The sequence below is a fragment of the Ranitomeya imitator genome, chromosome 4 (assembly GCF_032444005.1).
Source record: "Ranitomeya imitator isolate aRanImi1 chromosome 4, aRanImi1.pri, whole genome shotgun sequence".
Taxonomy (NCBI): domain Eukaryota; kingdom Metazoa; phylum Chordata; class Amphibia; order Anura; family Dendrobatidae; genus Ranitomeya; species Ranitomeya imitator.
The window spans coordinates 142,009,258-142,026,864 of NC_091285.1; the positions used below are offsets into that span (position 1 = coordinate 142,009,258).

General features: G+C 42.2%; 1 protein-coding gene across 2 annotated transcripts in view; it reads right to left on the reverse strand.

Moving 5' to 3' along the window:
* RGS14 (regulator of G protein signaling 14) overlaps positions 1–17,607 on the reverse strand; it is a 270,621-nt gene that overhangs the window by 173,378 nt on the left and 79,636 nt on the right. The window contains exons 2-5 of one of the 2 annotated variants that reach the window (XM_069763976.1): positions 14,933–14,954; positions 11,615–11,775; positions 3,881–3,973; positions 896–1,039 (exon numbers count right to left, since the gene is read on the reverse strand). In XM_069763976.1, the coding sequence (XP_069620077.1) occupies positions 896–1,039; positions 3,881–3,973; positions 11,615–11,775; positions 14,933–14,954 (420 nt within the window). Of the gene's footprint in view, positions 1–895; positions 1,040–3,880; positions 3,974–11,614; positions 11,776–11,882; positions 12,087–14,932; positions 14,955–17,607 lie in introns of those variants that run through there. The other variant, XM_069763975.1, reaches the window with a different exon arrangement.

Consider the following 17,607-nt stretch of genomic DNA (forward strand, 5'->3'; position numbering starts at 1 on the left):
TAACATTTTTCTCAAATTTTTTATATTTTTTATAAATAACCACAAAAAATGTTGAACTAAATTTACCATTATCATAAAGTATAATGTGTCACGAAAAAACAATCTCAAAATCACTGGGATTTGTTGAAGCGTTGCAGAGTTATTACCACATAAAGTGACACTGGTCAGATTTCAAAAATTTGGCTCGGTCACTAAGGGGTTAAGTCTCAGTTTTATTTTAAATGTCACATGAGAATTTGGGTTGAAGTTACAGTAGGTTGTTCATAAGGAGTAAATTTGCTGTAGACATTTCTGTAATAAAGACATTTATTTAATACATGCTAATATATTTAAAGTATTTCTGAAGCTTGTCTGGATTTTTGCTAAAACCAACCCAATGAATGTGACAGCGAATATTTACTTGAGTTGGTATCTACTTTCCATGTAGAAAAAGAGTGGAAAGATTAAACCTTGTAAATAAGTCCATCTATTCTTGGCTGAGATAAAGCTAGACATGTTGTCACGCCCCCGGAAGAAGCTGGTTGCGAAACGTGCGTTGGGGTGAGGTGGGACGCTGGGTCTGCTGCAGGTAGATATCATTATTGTTGCTTCTGGTTACACTCGTATATGTAATACTATTGCACTTTATGCATGCTGAGGCAGCTAGTAGGTTACCAGGCTATATATATATATATATATGAATACGATTACTATTCTGCAATGTATATTTTTGATGCTGTATTTATCCTATACATTGTTATCCAGCTTCAAACCTTTTGTTAGGGTGCTTGTGCACTTTGTTGCACCACTATTTATTTCTGTTCAATAAAGCTTTTTTTGTATCATACTCCATTCTGGATCTCTTCGTTTCGGCTCCTTGTTAGGGTTAGACGGAATAAGGTTATTATGTTGTTACCTGCAGCTGCTGAACTTTGAAAAGTTCAGGAGTGGGTTTCTCCAGCATCTCCTCTGTGATAACTGCCTGCTGATCCACATTGACTGGACACAACGAAGTACTTGAGAGATATTCATTGTATATCCGACGAGACTCTTGTATGAGCTTCAAAACAATATGATAGGTAATGTCAGACAAAAAAAACTTCATTATTGCTATTAAATGAGAACAAAAATTTAAGACAAAGTGTTCACAAACTCGAGTTTTACCTTTGAGCTGGGACATGGACCCAAAGATCCCATGCAGATATAACACAAATAAGGCTTATACCTTTATTTCGGCAGATGAGCTCGATCTATTGGGGTGATATTTTGAGAATCCTTCCTTGGCCTTTCGTAATTGCACTTTGTTACCTACAGAATTGCTGATGAGAACTGATTGAGGTCCTTTCCAATGTATATTGTCTTGCCCATATTTGGACCACTGTCTCAGCTTATTTTGGATAATGTCTTTTACATCCAACTTAGGCTAAGGATATATGGTGAACAAGAAACTAAATAGATGACAAAAGAAAGTACCAAAATTGCTTAAATGTAAAAAAAATCTAAGGACGTATTTCAGACTGAGTCCTTAAAAAGTTGAAGGGGATAACCAAGAGTTTAATACTGATGGCCTATCCTTAGGCTAGGTCATTATTTGTCTGATCGGTGGGGGTGCGACACCTGACACCCCTGTCAATCAGCTGTTTCCAGTGTTTGCGGTGACCAAAACTGCTCAGTTGTGTATCTGCAAAGATTCATCAACTGTATATTAGGGTGCAAAGGAAATGCATGGTAAAAATTAAGTAGCAAGTTTTTGAAGGTCTTACCTCCTAATGTTGTTCCTTTTTGGTCATAGATATTTTATAATTTTCTTTTTTTAAGATTAGTTATCATTTACTGGTTGCTCAATGGCACATCATATTGAAGTTTTAAATGTTTGCTTAGTATTTATCGTCATGCATATCCCGTGTTATGTATGGTATGTTATGTCGTTTACCGATCAAATTAATTGATTTTATATTTTTGACAGATCAAGAGTTTCTGAACTCGGCGATACCAAATGTGTGTGTGTGTGTGTATATATATATATATATATATATATACTGTATATATATATAAATATATATATATATATATACTGTATATATATATATATATATATATATACATATATACCTTGAGCAAGTGGTAAATCTAAATTTAATGTCAACCTATTTTACCTGGTGAATCCTTATGTCAAAAGGAACAAATCTGAGGGGTAAGACTTACCAATTTGCAAAGTTCATTTTTCCTTGGCACCCTACTGTATATTGGTTGCAGCCGGTTACAACACATCCGGCCTCTATTTAAATCAATTGGGGGTGGAGGTGCAGTACCTGTCAATGGCCAAAATTACATTGAAGGAGCTGTGCTTTGCCACCATGCTGACCACTTATCCAGAAGAGCATTGGTGAGGTCAGACACTGATGTTGTCCTGACTCATAATTTCCATTCTAGTTCATCTCAAAGTTGTTCGACGGTATTGAGGTCAGGGCTCTGTGTGGGCCAGTACAGTTCTTCCACACCAAAGTAGCCCAACCATGCCTTAATGGATCTTTCTTTCTCACTGGGGAATGATCATGCTGAAAAGGGAAAGGGCCTTCCCCAAAATTGCTTTTACAAAGCTGGAAACATACAGTTGTTCACAATGTCTTGATATGCTGAAGAATTTCCCTTCAATAAACTAAGGCATCTAGGCCAACTCCTGCAAAACAACCACAAAACATGATCCATCTTCCAGCAACTTTAAAGTTGACACTATACAGTCAAGCAGGTATCTTTCTCCTGTCTTTGACAATACCCTGATTCATCCATAACACTGCCATATAGAAAGATAATTCATCTCTACACTCCATATTTCCACGGCTCCAGTATCTAGTGGTGACATGCTTTACACCACTCTATCAGCTGTTTAGCATTTTTCTTAATCATGAAATGAATGAAGCAGCTCATTCATAAATCTCCCAGTGCACAGTTTTTGTGCTTATCACGCCGGTGACGCACAGGAGGTAGGTGTCGCCCTTCTCACTGCAGTAATCGCTCTGCTCTTTCCAGTCTCGGTCTTTGTCACTAAGCTGCCTCTTGCTACATTTCCAACACTGCTGCATCATCCTGCTGCTGGTGACTGTCTACCTAGCTATATGGAGGCGCGGCCAGATTCTGCAGGAACTTAACCCCACTGTGTACTGCAGAGGTTAGCTTGCACGGCCTATCCCCAAGCAGTAGGGGATTTATTAGATGGTTCCTCCCTTCACTCCTGGTCTGATCTAAGGTTCTAGTCCAGTTCATTTCTAGTTTCCTGTAAGGTACTCTGACCCATCTAACCTACTCATTTATTTTGAATTCTCTGCTCCTGACCTCTACTACGTATATTGAACCAGTGCTGCCTGCTCTGACCTCAAATTCTGACCATGTCTTTGACTTCATCCACCTGTACCTCATACCCATGACACTGACCTTCTGATTAGCTGCTTCAGACCCGAGGACTGCCCTGCAGTAGTACCTGGTAACTACCAAAGGCCAAGTCTATCCTCTTTATACACTGATCAGTAACTGAAACTGTACAGTTGCCACCTCTATGACTGGAAGCCAAATGCTGCTGGGGGAATAAAGTTACCGTAATTTCTCCCCGGCAGCGAAGCTCTCAGTGTCGGCGCTGCACAGTATCAAAAGGCAATTTCTACTCACCTACATTGATAGGTTTATCTATTATTTTACCTTAGTATTTTGTAGGATATATAATTATGATCAAAACTCGTAGCCTTGTTTGTTCTATACTGTTATTTTAGCAAAAGAAATAAGTCAACTGTAAAATGACTATGTAGAAAGCAACATAAATGTATTAATTGTGAATGATTACAACCAGGATGAGCAGAATATGCATCTAATTTACTAACAATAAAATATTTAATGGACAAGGTAATACCTGCTCAGTATCCTCTGCAGGAATGTTCTGGTACTTTTCACAAGATTTCCAGAAATATATATTCTCAGCACTGTATTCTTTCTTTAGAAATTCCTGGAGAAAAGAATATTATATAATTGAAGAAGTTACATATAGAAAAATCTTACCGAATATGAATAAAAATGTGACAATTTAATTTTTAGTCATCTCAGACTGTGTCACTGATTTATACATCTATATACTTTTGTAGGGCTTTTTAGGTCTCTTGTAACTGGTAGTATTAGTACAGTGTTTTGATGAAATAAAGTAGTTGACATGCAGCGATAAGTTGTAATATGAACTGGCTTTCATGAACAGGTTTAACGCTAGCGATTCCATCTACAAACCATGGCTTTCACCTATTAACCCTTGCACAGGGATCTGAAATTACACAGGGGCTGCTGGGTTGAGTGTTATGCTAGGCAATTCAGTAACACAATGTACATAGCGATCAGAGCACATACAGTGATCTGACAATAACCCAAAATAATAGAACGAGCTCTGAGACGTGGAAACTCTGTAGACCGCAATTCCTGATCCTCTCCAAACACAACTAGAGGCAGCTGTGGATTGCGCCTAAGGCTCCCTATGCAACTCGGCACAGCCTGAGAAACTAACTAGCCTGAAGATAGAAAAATAAGCCTACCTTGCCTCAGAGAAATACCCCAAAGGAAAAGGCAGCCCCCCACATATAATGACTGTGAGTAAGATGAAAAGACAAACGTAGGGATGAAATAGATTCAGCAAAGTGAGGCCTGATATTCTAGACAGAACGAGGATAGGAAAGATAACTTTGCGGTCTACACAAAACCCTAAAGAAAACCACGCAAAGGGGGCAAAAAGACCCTCCGTACCGAACTAACAGCACGGAGGTACACCCTTTGCGTCCCAGAGCTTCCAGCAAAACAAATAGACAAGCTGGACAGAAAAAATAGCAACAAATAGCAAAGAAGCACTTAGCTATGCAGAGCAGCAGGCCACAGGAATGATCCAGAGAAACACAAGTCCAACACTGGAACATTGACAGGAAGCATGGATCAAAGCATCAGGTGGAGTTAAGTAGAGAAGCAGCTAACGACCTCACCAGATCACCTGAGGGAGGAAACTCAGAAGCTGCAGTACCACTTTCCTCCACAAACGGAAGCTCCCAGAGAGAATCAGCCGAAGTACCACTTGTGACCACAGGAGTGAACTCTGCCACAGAATTCACAACAGTACCCCCCCCTTGAGGAGGGGTCACCGAACCCTCACCAGAGCCCCCAGGCCGACCAGGATGAGCCACATGAAAGGCACGAACAAGATCGGGAGCATGGACATCAGAGGCAAAAACCCAGGAATTATCTTCCTGAGCATAACCCTTCCATTTAACCAGATACTGGAGTTTCCGTCTTGAAAGATGAGAATCCAAAATCTTCTCCACAATATACTCCAATTCCCCCTCCACCAAAACCGGGGCAGGAGGCTCAACAGATGGGACCATAGGTGCCACGTATCTCCGCAACAATGACCTATGGAATACGTTATGTATGGAAAAAGAATCTGGAAGGGTCAGACGAAAAGACACAGGATTAAGAACCTCAGAAATCCTATACGGACCAATAAAACGAGGTTTAAACTTAGGAGAGGAAACCTTCATAGGAATATGACGAGAAGATAACCAAACCAGATCCCCAACACGAAGTCGGGGACCCACACGGCGTCTGCGATTAGCGAAAAGTTGAGCCTTCTCCTGGGACAAGGTCAAATTGTCCACTACCTGAGTCCAAATCTGCTGCAACCTGTCCACCACAGTATCCACACCAGGACAGTCCGAAGACTCAACCTGTCCTGAAGAGAAACGAGGATGGAACCCAGAATTGCAGAAAAACGGCGAAACCAAGGTAGCCGAGCTGGCCCGATTATTAAGGGCGAACTCAGCCAAAGGCAAAAAGGACACCCAGTCATCCTGATCAGCAGAAACAAAGCATCTCAGATATGTTTCCAAGGTCTGATTGGTTTGTTCGGTCTGGCCATTAGTCTGAGGATGGAAAGCCGAGGAAAAAGACAAGTCAATGCCGATCCTACCACAAAAGGCTCGCCAAAACCTCGAAACAAACTGGGAACCTCTGTCAGAAACAATATTCTCTGGAATGCCATGCAAACGAACCACATGCTGGAAGAACAAAGGCACCAAATCAGAAGAGGAAGGCAATTTAGACAAGGGTACCAGATGGACCATCTTAGAAAAGCGATCACAGACCACCCAAATGACTGACATCTTTTGAGAAACGGGAAGGTCAGAAATAAAATCCATAGAGATATGTGTCCAAGGCCTCTTCGGGACCGGCAAGGGCAAAAGCAACCCACTGGCACGAGAACAGCAGGGCTTAGCCCGAGCACAAATCCCACAGGACTGCACAAAAGTACGCACATCCCGCGACAGAGAGGGCCACCAAAAGGATCTAGCCACTAACTCTCTGGTACCAAAGATTCCAGGATGACCAGCCAACACCGAACAATGAAGTTCAGAGATAACTCTATTCGTCCACCTATCAGGGACAAACAGTCTCTCCGCTGGGCAACGATCAGGTTTATTAGCCTGAAATTTTTGCAGCACCCGCCGCAAATCAGGGGAGATGGCAGACACAATTACTCCTTCCTTGAGGATACCCGCCGGCTCAGATAAACCCGGAGAGTCGGGCACAAAACTCCTAGACAGAGCATCCGCCTTCACATTTTTAGAGCCCGGAAGGTACAAAATCACAAAGTCAAAACGGGCAAAAAACAACGACCAACGAGCTTGTCTAGGATTCAAGCGCTTGGCAGACTCGAGATAAGTCAAGTTCTTATGATCAGTCAATACCACCACGCGATGCTTAGCTCCTTCAAGCCAATGATGCCACTCCTCGAATGCCCACTTCATGGCCAGCAACTCTCGGTTGCCCACATCATAATTTCGCTCAGCAGGCGAAAACTTCCTGGAAAAGAAAGCGCATGGTTTCATCACTGAGCAACCAGAACCTCTCTGTGACAAAACAGCCCCTGCTCCAATCTCAGAAGCATCAACCTCGACCTGGAACGGAAGAGAAACATCTGGTTGACACAACACAGGGGCAGAAGAAAAACGACGCTTCAACTCTTGAAAAGCTTCCACAGCAGCAGAAGACCAATTGACCAAATCAGCACCCTTCTTGGTCAAATCGGTCAATGGTTTGGCAACACTAGAAAAATTGCAGATGAAGCGACGATAAAAATTAGCAAAGCCCAGAAACTTTTGCAGACTTTCCAGAGATGTAGGCTGAGTCCAATCATGGATGGCTTGGACCTTAACCGGATCCATCTCGATAGTAGAAGGGGAAAAGATGAACCCCAAAAATGAAACCTTCTGCACACCAAAGAGACACTTTGATCCCTTCACAAACAAAGAATTAGCACGCAGGACCTGAAAAACCGTTCTGACCTGCTTCACATGAGACTCCCAATCATCCGAGAAGATCAAAATGTCATCCAAGTACACAATCAGGAATTTATCCAGGTACTCACGGAAGATGTCATGCATAAAGGATTGAAACACTGATGGAGCATTGGCAAGTCCGAACGGCATCACTAGATACTCAAAATGACCCTCGGGCGTATTAAATGCAGTTTTCCATTCATCGCCTTGCCTGATTCTCACCAGATTATACGCACCACGAAGATCTATCTTAGTGAACCAACTAGCCCCCTTAATCCGAGCAAACAAATCAAATAACAATGGCAAGGGGTACTGAAATTTAACAGTGATCTTATTAAGAAGGCGGTAATCTATACACGGTCTCAGCGAACCATCCTTCTTGGCCACAAAAAAGAACCCTGCTCCCAATGGCGACGACGACGGGCGAATATGCCCCTTCTCCAGGGATTCCTTCACATAACTGCGCATAGCGGTGTGCTCAGGCATGGATAAATTAAACAGTCGACCTTTTGGGAATTTACTACCAGGAATCAAATTGATAGCACAATCACAATCCCTATGCGGAGGCAGGGCATCGGACTTGGGCTCATCAAATACATCCCGGTAATCAGACAAGAACTCTGGAACCTCAGAAGGGGTGGATGACGAAATTGACAGAAATGGAACATCACCATGTACCCCCTGACAACCCCAGCTGGACACCAACATGGAATTCCAATCCAATACTGGATTATGGGCTTGTAGCCATGGCAACCCCAACACGACCACATCATGCAGATTATGCAACACCAGAAAGCGAATATCCTCCTGATGAGCAGGAGCCATGCACATGGTCAGCTGGGTCCAGTACTGAGGCTTATTCTTGGCCAAAGGTGTAGCATCAATTCCTCTCAATGGAATAGGACACTGCAAGGGCTCCAATAAAAACCCACAACGTTTAGCATAATCCATGTCCATCAAATTCAGGGCAGCGCCTGAAACCACAAACGCCATGACAGAATACGACGACAAGGAGCATATCAAGGTAACGGACAGAAGAAATTTTGACTATACAGTACCAATGGCGGCAGACCTAGCGAACCGCTTAGTGCGCTTAGGACAATCAGAGATAGCATGAGCGGAATCACCACAGTAGAAACACAGCCCATTCAGACGTCTGTGTTCTTGCCGTTCAACTCTGGTCATAGTCCTATCGCACTGCATAGGCTCAGGTTTAATCTCAGGTAATACCGCCAAATGGTACACAGATTTACGCTCACGCAAGCGTCAACCGATCTGAATGGCCAAAGACATAGACTCATTCAAACCAGTGGGCATAGGAAATCCCACCATGACATCTTTAATGGCTTCAGAGAGACCCTTTCTGAAAATGGCTGCAAGCGCATACTCATTCCATTGAGTGAGCACGGACCATTTTCTAAATTTCTGGCAATATAGCTCTATCTCATCCTGAGCCTGACAAAGAGCCAGCAAATTTTTTTCTGCCTGGTCTACTGAATTAGGCTCATCGTACAGCAATCCAAGCGCCATGAAAAACGCATTGATATCACTCAATGCAGGATCTCCTGACGCAAGAGAAAATGCCCAGTCCTGAGGGTCGCCACGCAAAAAAGAAATGACGATCCTAACCTGTTGCGCTGGGTCACCTGAGGAACGAGGTTTCAAAGCCAGAAACAGTTTACAATTATTCTTGAAACTCAGAAATTTAGTTCTATCTCCAAAAAACAAATCTGGAATAGGAATTCTCGGTTCTAACAAAGAATTCTGAACCACAAAATTTTGAATATCTTGAACTCTTGCCGTGAGCTGATCTACACATGAAGACAGACCTTTAATGTTCATTGTAACACCTGTGTCCTGAACCACCCAAATGTCTAGGGGAAAAAAAAGACAAATCACAGTGCAAAGGAAAAAAAATGGTCTCAGAACTTCTTTTTTCCCTCTATTGAGAATCATTAGTACTTTTGTCTTCCTGTACTGTTATGCTAGGCAATTCAGTAACACAATGTACATAGCGATCAGAGCACATACAGTGATCTGACAATAACCCAAAATAATAGAACGAGCTCTGAGACGTGGAAACTCTGTAGACCGCAATTCCTGATCCTCTCCAAACACAACTAGAGGCAGCTGTGGATTGCGCCTAAGGCTCCCTATGCAACTCGGCACAGCCTGAGAAACTAACTAGCCTGAAGATAGAAAAATAAGCCTACCTTGCCTCAGAGAAATACCCCAAAGGAAAAGGCAGCCCCCCACATATAATGACTGTGAGTAAGATGAAAAGACAAACGTAGGGATGAAATAGATTCAGCAAAGTGAGGCCCGATATTCTAGACAGAACGAGGATAGGAAAGATAACTTTGCGGTCTACACAAAACCCTAAAGAAAACCACGCAAAGGGGGCAAAAGGACCCTCCGTACCGAACTAACGGCACGGAGGTACACCCTTTGCGTCCCAGAGCTTCCAGCAAAACAAATAGACAAGCTGGACAGAAAAAATAGCAACAAATAGCAAAGAAGCACTTAGCTATGCAGAGCAGCAGGCCACAGGAATGATCCAGAGAAACACAAGTCCAACACTGGAACATTGACAGGAAGCATGGATCAAAGCATCAGGTGGAGTTAAGTAGAGAAGCAGCTAACGACCTCACCAGATCACCTGAGGGAGGAAACTCAGAAGCTGCAGTACCACTTTCCTCCACAAACGGAAGCTCCCAGAGAGAATCAGCCGAAGTACCACTTGTGACCACAGGAGTGAACTCTGCCACAGAATTCACAACAGTTGAGGCCATGGAGTAGGTTGCTGGCTGATGGAGCAAGTGGCAGAAAGAATGGTCATCATGTGGGGTCATTACCAGGAGAATAAAGTCAGGGACAGAAATGGAAATCAGAAGAATAGTTAGTAAATTGGTAGCGGTCAGTAAAAGAATCAAAGAGGTGGAATAGATGCTGAGCAACAGGAATGAATGAAGGGTAGTATAGAATATAACCAGCAGTGGAAGTCCGAGACTTAGGAGAATAGAAAGCAGCAAGCCAGGGTCTATCCCCTAAGCTTTCATGCTGGTGATAGCATAAATCCCAGGAGCAAAACAAGGCTACTGCACAGTCATCCTGTATCGCCCAGCACATATGTGGAAACACAGGCGACAGGTACAGGCAGGGATCTTACATGAGTATACTGTGCATTTACTACTGACAGTGACAACTGATATCAGCAACTGCTAATTTCAAGTTATACAACTCAGATCCTGAACATGTTCCTTAACCAAGGTATCTGTAATTTCCATATTCCACCGCATTCTAGTGGTGTTAATTATTAATATATTGAGATGATAAATACTTTGATGGGTGGAGTACTTCTTTAATGTATCTTTTATGATCCCTCATACTTACCAGTACCCCTATTTGGACGTATTCTTTAAAACTAACCGGTTAGTTCCAGATGACCAATCAACTGAGCAGAGGACATGAGAACAGCTGTGACTGCTCCGTGCTGCACAATACCCTGATGACTGAACCAATGACGATAACATTATTTTCTCCTTTTACTGATGACTGTTATTTGTGACAGACACATGCTTCAAATGCTAATTGTCAACTCTAACATGGTTCCCTTTAATGAAGTAGGGTGTAAGATATTTTGTACTTATTATCCAGTACTGTCTTAGCTTTGGTTTGTGGAGTCATTTGCCATGTTCAAAACACATATATAAACTGATTGTAAATGTAACAGCTCATGTTGCAGGATATTATATTGAATGTCTGTGGTCAACCAAAAGCAAATTGTATATGTAAAGTCTTTACTGAATCTTGAAAACCCTTTAGCTCATTTAACACAACATTGAATTATAGAAACCCAGCTGAAATGTAACTATCTATCATGAATCTTGGGGCTCGAAAACTATCCTCCAGAGTGCTAACTAACATTGGCTGAACCCTCCATTATCGACAGGTTAAGGAGAAGTTAAGGATAAGACATGTCAGATTTCGGACTACTGATCCTTTTGTCTCAAAGAAATGAGCCGCAGCCAGAAAATTATAGCATTGACTCTCTCACAGAGAACACAGGAGATCCAAGCAGAGTGAATACTCCTGTTTATAGGGCAAGATAGCTACCAGCTGAAGGATCGGCTCAACCATCAGTCGGCCAACAACAATCTAAAATGTATGGTGGCTTTAAAAGCTTCTTTTCTGATATCAAATTCATGACTTTTTAAAAAGAATACTTTAAAATACTTTTAGTTTTTATCAGCTTTTCAGGTAATGTATGATTCTTAATATACCGTGAAATATTCAACCCCGAGTGAGTCTTGGAGAAGCCTTTCAAATGATACTGCCCAGCTGGCAACTGAATGCTCTGATCCAAGTCCTGCAGTCTGGACACTTGGCAAACTGTTGAGACTCTTGTCACTGCCGCGACCACCTAAATCGGCGTTGTTCAACTCTACAAAAGAGCGATATTAATCAGTATACAACTTTGAATATTAACACTGAATATAGCTTTCACCATAAAATATAGCTGTGGTACAAACATATAAAGATCTCACTTACCTTTATCATGGTTATGATGACTATGCAATAAAGCCTGCTTCCAAAAACCAACGATATACGTGTGAGCTGCTGGAAGCATGGCCCTACATGCCATCAGATGCCCTTCTTATCTATTGCTAGGTGTTATGCATACTAAAATGTGTTCAAGTACTTTCCATTGAAGCAGAAACAAAAGGGAAGTGACCTGTCTGGCACTAGAGAAGAGTTCTGTGCACCACTTCTGGTCTCCAGTACACTGTCAGAATTTCTCATATAATCATTTCAGTGTTTAGTGGCAGAAGTTGCTGTGAGATGGCTAAGAAGAATTTGCCCTCAAGCAGACTACCGTAATTGCTTATGGTCAAGACATGCTTACGTAAAAAAGCATTAAGTGTTCTTCCAATGTTATGGACGGGGCATTAGCACAAACATTCGTTAAGCGCATCTTACTTTGTTGATCAGCAGTACCTCACCTCGTATAAATAAGGATGTGCTGCCAACAATGATGAAAACTGGGGAGAGCAACAATCATAATATCCCATGATAATTGTATATAAGTAAATGTAAGAAAGTGAGTGCCATCTTTTTGGTATATCGACACTTGTCGCAGGCAGATAATTTGCTCACATTAATTGGCTTTGGGTAAAGCCACATGGACCATTTCCACTGCAAACCTCCCAGAGCAGAAAAGCCACAGCAAAATATGGAGAGGGAAATAACGCCACAGATATCGTAGAAATAGTGCAGTTAAGCTTCACATGTGCATTGCAAAGGGTTAAATCCGTAGTAAAATTGTGCAGATTTATAATCTGCAGAGCCTGTCAAATTACACTTCAGATCCTGTTTTTGCAGCCCGTGCAAACTCGAAAATCTAGAAAATCTACTGCGTATGCATTCCATGTGTACATACACTTACTGTCCCATTAGGCGTAGAGAGCAATTTTGTCACAGTTTTATTATGTGTTTTAAATTTAACGCTATTCACCATTGGTGCAAAAATAAATTGTGAAAAACATATTCTGTGGGTCAGTACAACTATGGCAATACCACATTTATGCAGTTATTTGTTTTTGTTTTAATTACTTTTGTACAATTATACAGTCTTCTAAAAAAATGAATATTTTTGGGACACCATATACTGAAAGCCATAAGTTTCACAATTTTTCATCAACTGAGCTGTATGCGGGTTTATGTTTTTCAAGATTTAGTTCTCATTGGCGAGATTTTGTGTGGTTTTGATCACTTTTTATTACACTTTTTGGGTAGCAAAACTGAATAAAACACCGTAATTCTCTATTGTATTTATTTTTTAAAAACTATCCATTATTATTGTCATGCTATCTTTATTCTGTGAATTAATACAATTACAGCAATACCAAATTTATAGAATTTTTTTTATCTTTGCTACTTTTGCAGAACAAAGAACTTTAAAAAAAATCTTTTTCTTGGTCACCATGTTCTGATACCCATAACGTTCTTATTTTTCTGTAGATGGAGCTGTAGGAGTTTTTGTTTCCGTGGGAATAGCTGTAGTTTTTACTAATACAATTCTTGAGAACAAATTGGCCAAATAGTATTTATCAGCAAAGTACTTATAAGTTTGTGAGCACACATATGGATCGCCCCCACGTAAGGGCAATGGGGTACTCGGTACCGGGTCCTTCAGTTCCCTCAGCTGGGATGTCACGGTGGCCCGACCCGGACCGTGGCCTTAAGAGGGGCGTCCAATAAAAGGGGTTTAGAGTTTGTAGATAACGGTAGTGTTCGTGACGCCACCTGTGGTATTCAGTCAGGGTGATCGACGCTGCTTAGGGGTCCGCTGGGGTGATGGAATGGCAGCTAGATGGTATACCTTCCCACAGGTGAAGTATATCCCCAGGGCTTCCTAGAAGTGTAGATGGTGATGGTGGGTGGTGCAAGGCGCGGTGAATAATGAGGACACAATGGGTGCAGTCTCTTTAACTTTACTGAAGGCTTCAGCATCCACAGTCCAGAGTGCCGGATCACAAGGTAGGCAGAGTCTGATGGCAATTCCAGAGTCCCCTTATCCAGGTGGAAATCAGTAGCCTTCCCCTTGCGCACAGTAACGTAGTAGGTCCCTACGTGCATTAGCTCCCATAGGGTCATCACTCTTGTTACTCTTCTCTCTGTCCCCCAGATGAATAGGACAAACCCGTATGACGGCCGTGGTGGCCTGAGGCTATTTTATAGGGACCCTAGTGTCGCCCCTCCTCCGCGTTGCCACCTTGTCTGCTTAGGTTCTTAGGTCGGGAAGCCAACTTGGAATCGACTGTCCTGCCGGTCTCTGAAGTAAAGCGTAGAGTCTATTACTCCCTCGGTGTTCCGGCTACCGGATCTGCGCTCAGTGGGAGGCAGCCTGCTTCTAGCTGGTCTCCCACTGGTGTTATACTCCTGTTGCTATGACTTCGGTGCTCACTCACTACGGCACACTTCCTTTCTTGTCCTTCCTTAGGAGTCTGCCGCATGGGTTGCAGGCGCAGCTCCGTGTCCTTCATTCCTCCCTGGGCCGAGCCCAGTCTGCTCCTCTCCTTCTGACTATCTCCATCTCCCTCCAGTGAGCTTCTCCTTCTCCTCCAACTGACCTCACTTCCTAACCAAACCCCCAGTTTTACCCAAGTGTGAGGAGTGGCCTAATAGATAGAACCTTTTGCTCCCCCTGGTGGCCGGCGTGTGAAGTGTGTGTGTGACTGTGATACCTGGCAGGGTGAGCTCCTTTGGTGCCATCAGACGTAACATCGCTCCCCCTAGTGGAAGAACGACATTACTGCAACGATGAGGATTCTGAAGCGCTGCACATACATTTTTGAGGGCAGTGCTGCTGCAAAAACACCTGAAAAATTACTATTATTTTTAAACCACTTGAAACACTTTTCCTATTTATTTTATTTTGTAAAACCATTCTGAGTTTTTGTTCAGTTTTTTGGTGTTTTTTTCCAAAACGTACACTTACTGTAATGCTGTGACTATTGTTTCATTCACATACAACAGAAAGTAACAATTCAGAAATGGCATAAAAAATATTTCCCTATTGTTTTTTTCAGGTGACTCACCTCCATCAGATACGGCCAGCACCTGTAAGGGAAAAATACATTTGTTATTACTATTGCTGATTAAATAATTATGTAATCACTTATGCTACCAAGTTAATTAGCTGACCATACCCAGTTTAAAGTCAACCACAAGGACTACTTCTGAAGCTTATCATTATTAAATTTTATGCAAATGATTGAAGTGGCCATTTTGCTGTTGTCTGATAAAAATATTATTGGTTACATTTAATTTTTAGGGTTGGGTTGGGTTCTGAAGCTAAGCATGTATGTCATGATGGACCAGGATTGGATGACAAAAAAATTATATTGTATAAATTATATAAATTTATTTGCATTTTGTAGTGAGAAATACTGTAGGTATTTGATCCCTCTGTCAAACAAGACTTAATACTTGGTGGTGGTAAAACCCTTGTTGACAAGCACAGCAGTGAAACACTTTTTGTAGTTGATGAGGAGGTTTGTGCACATGTCGGGAGGAATTTTGGTCCACTTCTCTTTGCATATCATCTCAAAATCATTAAGATTTTGAGGCTGTCACTTGGCAACTCGGAGCTTCAACTCCCTCCATAAGTTTTCTATGGGATTAAGGTCTGGAGACTGGCTAGGCCACTCCATGACATAGTAACATAGTAACATAGTTAGTAAGGCCGAAAAAAGACATTTGTCCATCCAGTTCAGCCTATATTCCATTATAATAAATACCCAGATCTACGTCCTTCTACAGAACCTAATAATTGTATGATACAATATTGTTCTGCTCCAGGAAGACATCCAGGCCTCTCTTGAACCCCTCGACTGAGTTCGCCATCACCACCTCCTCAGGCAAGCAATTCCAGATTCTCACTGCCCTAACAGTAAAGAATCCTCTTCTATGTTGGTGGAAAAACCTTCTCTCCTCCAGACGCAAAGAATGCCCCCTTGTGCCCGTCACCTTCCTTGGTATAAACAGATCCTCAGCGAGATATTTGTATTGTCCCCTTATATACTTATACATGGTTATTAGATCGCCCCTCAGTCGTCTTTTTTCTAGACTAAATAATCCTAATTTCGCTAATCTATCTGGGTATTGTAGTTCTCCCATCCCCTTTATTAATTTTGTTGCCCTCCTTTGTACTCTCTCTAGTTCCATTATATCCTTCCTGAGCACCGGTGCCCAAAACTGGACACAGTACTCCATGTGCGGTCTAACTAGGGATTTGTACAGAGGCAGTATAATGCTCTCATCATGTGTATCCAGACCTCTTTTAATGCACCCCATGATCCTGTTTGCCTTGGCAGCTGCTGCCTGGCACTGGCTGCTCCAGGTAAGTTTATCATTAACTAGGATCCCCAAGTCCTTCTCCCTGTCAGATTTACCCAGTGGTTTCCCGTTCAGTGTGTAATGGTGATATTGATTCCCTCTTCCCATGTGTATAACCTTACATTTATCATTGTTAAACCTCATCTGCCACCTTTCAGCCCAAGTTTCCAACTTATCCAGATCCATCTGTAGCAGAATACTATCTTCTCTTGTATTAACTGCTTTACATAGTTTTGTATCATCTGCAAATATCAATATTTTACTGTGTAAACCTTCTACCAGATCATTAATGAATATGTTGAAGAGAACAGGTCCCAATACTGACCCCTGCGGTACCCCACTGGTCACAGCGACCCAGTTAGAGACTATACCATTTATAACCACCCTCTGCTTTCTATCACTAAGCCAGTTACTAACCCATTTACACACATTTTCCCCCAGACCAAGCATTCTCATTTTGTGTACCAACCTCTTGTGCGGCACGGTATCAAACGCTTTGGAAAAATCGAGATATACCACGTCCAATGACTCACCGTGGTCCAGCCTATAGCTTACCTCTTCATAAAAACTGATTAGATTGGTTTGACAGGAGCGATTTCTCATAAACCCATGCTGATATGGAGTTAAACAGTTATTCTCATTGAGATGATCCAGAATAACATCCCTCAGAAACCCTTCAAATATTTTACCAACAATAGAGGTTAGACTTACTGGCCTATAATTTCCAGGTTCACTTTTAGAGCCCTTTTTGAATATTGGCACCACATTTGCTATGCGCCAGTCCTGCGGAACAGACCCTGTCGCTATAGAGTCCCTAAAAATAAGAAATAATGGTTTATCTATTACATTACTTAGTTCTCTTAGTACTCGTGGGTGTATGCCATCCGGACCCGGAGATTTATCTATTTTAATCTTATTTAGCTTCTTTTTGAGCCACTCCTTTGTTGCCTTGGCTGCATGTTTTGGGTCACTGTCTAGCAGGACGACCCAGACACAACCCATTTTTAATGTCCTGGTGGAGAGAAGGAAGTGGTCACTCAGGATTTTATGGTACATGGCTCCATCCATTTTCCCAATGATGCAGTGAAGTACCGTATTTTTCGGACTATAAGACGCACCGGACCATAAGACGCACCCCAAATTTGGGGTGAAAATTGCAGAAAAAAAGATTTTTTATAACATGGGGGTCCGTCTTATTGTCCGAATTTACAGTATCTTATGGCGGTGGCAGAGCAGGGTCACAGGAGGCAAGGTGGGGTGATGCTGGGATGAGGAGGTGCTGGGATGAGATGTGCCCTTAGCAGAGAAATACCCCCAAAACTGTTGTGAATTCTGTTATCGAACTCCCTCCTGTGGTCATGAATGGTACTTCAGC